Below are 4,451 nucleotides of genomic sequence, written 5' to 3' on the forward strand. Positions count from 1 at the left end.
GCACATGAATTATATTTTGTGTGTGTGTGTGTGTGTGTGTGTGTGTGTGTGTGTGTCCATCCATCCAATTTTTTTGGAACCCTCCAGTCTCTTACAGTATGTTACTGTTAACTGAAATTACGGTAAATTACGACCTGTTAAAAGAGTAAATGACCGCCTGTTAGGACACGGTATCCTCTAGCAGAGATGAATATTTTTGGTACTGATGATGCGTGATAACGGTAAGTTACTGGTTAATTTATTGCAGTTTATTACCTTGCAGCGGGCTTACAGTGACATACCGTGAATAAACGGTAGTATACCAATTTCTTAATCACAGTATGATGTTACTTTGTTGACGTAATTTACGACATAACGACATAACGGTATCTCACTGACATAACTGTCGCCAGTGAGATACCGTAAAAAAGGCTACGGTGCGTTACCATAATTTGTCCAAGAGTATTATACCACACCAGCAAAAAACGGTATCATCCTGCAGAAAGGTAAGCTACCGTAACACGGCGTCACGGTATGACGCTGGCAGCAGTGACACCAGTATGTTACCGTAAAGTGGCGATGAAAAGTCTAACGGTGCAGATACACGGAGTAATCAGAAAAGTTTAGCATGAATCTGGACATTAGATTTAAGATTTAAGTTTTAAGCTTATCAGATATCACTTGTTAGAAGCTCCTTACCGTTTGAAGAAATCTCTTCTCAATCTGCTGTCCTTTTCTGCTTGCATCTTTTTTTTTCATCTAACACTGACGTTATTTTTTCTCCGTGAAAAACACAGCAACTCATCTTATCCCGGGGTGCCAGGAAGTCGAGCTGCGGATCTCAGCAGAAAACTTTTCAAACTGATTGCAGGTTGATCCAGGTATACATTTGAAACAGGTTCTCCTCGGTGACGTGACAGTCGGAACGCATCTGCATAACCATGGTTACAGGGGGACGCTTTGGAACTCTGCTGTTCAGCAGCAAAATATTTCAGATCAATATGTAAATACTCCAACTCTAAAACCAAGTAAAATAAATATGCTGCATATGTGTATATTGCGTTCGTGTGTGTGTGTGTGTGTGTGTGTGTGCGCGCTGCGTGGTGACGTAGGCGCGTGCATGTGTGCCCCGGTCACAGCTCCTTTCAGCATGGCCGGAGGTAAGTCACTGCCACTTTGCTCGCAGCTAATTAAAGTTTGTTCAGATCCCAAGCTGCAATGTGAATACAGCCAAACCGCCGCGTTTTTGTTTGTCATTAAGAGACTCATTCGGGATAAGTTTTGTGGAGGGCGGAGTTCACTAATATACGCTTATGAGTTTTAGCCGAGAACGCAGCTAAAATGCTAGCATGCTAAGTTAGCCTGATTGCTAGCGGCTACTCGCGGCAGTCTTTTTTTAACAGCATGCACTCTTTTCCTTCGTCAGGAGAGGTGTACTGGCAGTCGCGTGACACACAGATCAGACACATATTTCTGTGTTGCAGGTATGGAGATGTTCTTATGTTTTGGAGATGCAGTCTTTCATTCATTGTTTTTATAAGTACAGTGTTGTATTGCCTGTTAGATGGCGGTTATTAATATAATTGTACTGAAGTATAATGTTTGAACTATAAGTACCAGAATATTGGGTCCTGGTTATTGAATTGTATTTATCTGACTGTTTATTTGTTTTTGAATTATTTTGTTTATTGTTCTTATAAGTTGTTTTTGATGTTTTTTCAGTGACATATTATTTATTTTGTGCTTTTTGTTTTTGAGAGCTTAAGTTAATGTTTTAAAACAATTTGTTGTATTTGATTCATTATATTATTGTAGTGTTAATGAAGCTGCAGACACAGCTCCTTTCAGCATGGCCGGAGGAGAGGTGTACTGGCAGTCGCGTGACACACACAGATCAGACACATGTTTCTGTGTTGCAGATGTGCAGTAAAGAGCCAAAGACCCAGTACTGTCTCCTGCCTCTTACTTTCACGCCAGAACACAACGCAAGAACAACAGGCGTAACACATGAACGGGTTACACATACTGAGGTGAGTTGTTGAGGATATGTCGAGCTGTCGATAAGCACGGCTGTTTTTGTGCTCTTATATACTGTTAGCCTGTTTTGCTGGCGTTAGTGAAGCTGTTTTCAACTGGATGTAACATTGTTGAACTCTGATGATTAATGAATAAACTCTCGATGTGACGACGTGAGCATGTAATTGTAACCCTGTGTTCATTTAGTCGTTTGATACCGTTTAATATCCAGCACATCTATTGGGTGTTTTATAACATGCCCTGGAATCATTTTAAGTTTTACAATGCCGGTGATTTACGACTCTTTCGCGACAGTCAACTGTGGCGTAAACTCTGGCGGGTCTCAGAGCTAGCTTATGTGAGCCAGCAGTGACATCTATACATGCAGTAGCCTTAAAATACTGATTATTTATTCTCCTGCTAGGTAAGAATTTGTGTTTTATACGTTTATTGTCACATTGTGCGCCATGTTATTGTTTCGGTGAAATGAATTTCTACAATGGCGGACTTAGACAAAATAGTGTTACTGTTAATTTGACTCTCTGCAGTGTTTAAATGCTTACACATACACACACACAGTTACTGTCCCTCCACACGTATCAGTTCTGCTTCTATGCCCCATCTTTGTTTACTCTTTCCCACCCAACAAGTGCATAAATAAGATGTTAAAAACGTCATCATCATATCAAACATGATAGATTTGGGGGGAGTTTGTTTGGCACATGCTGACTGCATTCTAATTATAACCAGAAGAGGAGGCGAGAGCAGAGAACGAGAGTGCAGCAGTTTGGTGAAAGGAACAGGTGAAGAAGAGGTGAGCATCCAAGAGACGAGCAAGAGGACGGTTTCAAAGCAGACATTATGGCACAATAAAAGCTGTAAGAGCAGAGATTCATTCATATCTTTACTATTTTTCTTTAGCTTCTACTCCCGCTGCTTACAATAAATCCGAGATAAAGAACAAACAAGAACAACTCACATGGCATTGATTGTTTAGTTCAGTGTCACTCTGTGATTGTTTGACATTTCATATAAATGTGACTCTAAAATATAGCCAATAATATTAAAAAGCTGCTGTTACTGAGTCAAACTTGAAGGATTATGATAAACTTCAGTTCTTACTGAATCTGTAACATTGCTTTTTTAAAAATTGTTAAATGACTTTTGTGTCACTGTGCACAGTGAAAAGCTCACCTGATGTAGTGGTGAGGCCATGTTCACCACTAGATGGAGACAACCTGGCACAGGTTTTTCTATACACTAAATTTCACCCTGAAAAGCCTTGGTGGGAATTGTTGTTTCATAGAAAGTAAAGGAAAACATGTCTTGAGGTCTTTTTCCAGTGTTTTCAAAATTGTGTTTTTCACATACACATCAAAACTTCACACAGACAAACACACACACAAAACAACAAAATATGTCAATTAGGGAGGGCAGAGAGCGCAGCCTTTACATTGTTTTATTGTAGAGTGACAGGAACTGCCTATGAGCTTCTAATCAACCAGAAGTGTTGACGGAAAATCTATCAAAGGAAATAATTGATGAAAATCAAAGAAGAGAAATATTTATGTGATGTTCCATTTTCCTGAGAGCTGATTGGCTGTGATGACTCCTTCAAGTACTACATGCTACTTTGTCCTGCTAGTTAAGCCTGCTGTCTGTTCTCAGGCCTCCTCCTGCTTCACTGCCATATATCCACCACCAGAGTGCTCCACTGACCTGCCTGCTGACATCACAGCACACCCCTGTGTCATGTGACCTGGCAGGAGTAGCAAAGCTGGACTCAGACCTGGCCCAGGCAAGTTCAAAGGTAGCTGTGGTAGAGAGAGTATATGGGCTCAAATTGTGCTCATAAATATTTTGTACTTGTAAATCAGGATTTGTGTGTTAGGTGAGCACTCGGCTGTCAGGGAAACTTGTTTTGTAAAGTTCGTTTAGCTAACCTGTGCAGGTGAATGAATTTACCCTGACTAAAGAAATCAAGAGAAACGCACCAGGCTGCTCAGTAACTAACCACGGTTACTGTACTTTTATTATGAGTATTATACTGTAAGAGCAACAGGCTGGACTCTGCTTCTGCTCCTGTGCAGAGCTGATTATTAAATATGTGCAAACAGAAGCGTGTTTTCTGTCGCTTTCCACATGTGGAACGACATTAACGCCAACTTTTAAAAACCTGGCACTTCAGTAACCCCTCATTAGTCAATAGCTACGGATTAAATAGCAAAGCCCGATACTTATGTACTGAAACCAACTACTTCCGCTTGGCAGCTTAAGTTAAAATGTTAATTTTTTCCTCTGATTATTTTTTAGCACTGACTCTGTATATTTTTTGTTTGTTGCAAATATTCAGGTTAAAAAACTGTCCGAATTATATTTAATGAGGTATGTTCACAAAGTCACATGTGCAGTACTCTGTACAGCTTGCATCCTTTAGGACAAATAATTTGAAGCAT

The 4,451-nt window shown here is 40.1% G+C and overlaps 1 protein-coding gene across 1 annotated transcript; it reads left to right on the plus strand.

The window, feature by feature from the left end:
• The first annotated feature begins 1,917 nt into the window (after positions 1–1,917).
• Positions 1,918–4,244, plus strand: LOC146614195 (uncharacterized). The gene is made up of 4 exons (XM_085378329.1): positions 1,918–2,009; positions 2,746–2,873; positions 3,178–3,242; positions 3,664–4,244. Exons 1-4 carry the CDS (start codon positions 1,987–1,989, stop codon positions 3,751–3,753), a joined length of 306 nt encoding a protein of 101 aa, XP_085234455.1. The 5' UTR covers positions 1,918–1,986; the 3' UTR covers positions 3,754–4,244.
• The last annotated feature ends 207 nt before the right edge of the window (positions 4,245–4,451 follow it).

The sequence above is a fragment of the Diplotaxodon limnothrissa genome, linkage group LG18 (genome assembly GCF_057381915.1).
Source record: "Diplotaxodon limnothrissa isolate DT_005_m linkage group LG18, D_limnothrissa_male_GT1.1, whole genome shotgun sequence".
Classification (NCBI taxonomy): Eukaryota; Metazoa; Chordata; class Actinopteri; order Cichliformes; family Cichlidae; genus Diplotaxodon; species Diplotaxodon limnothrissa.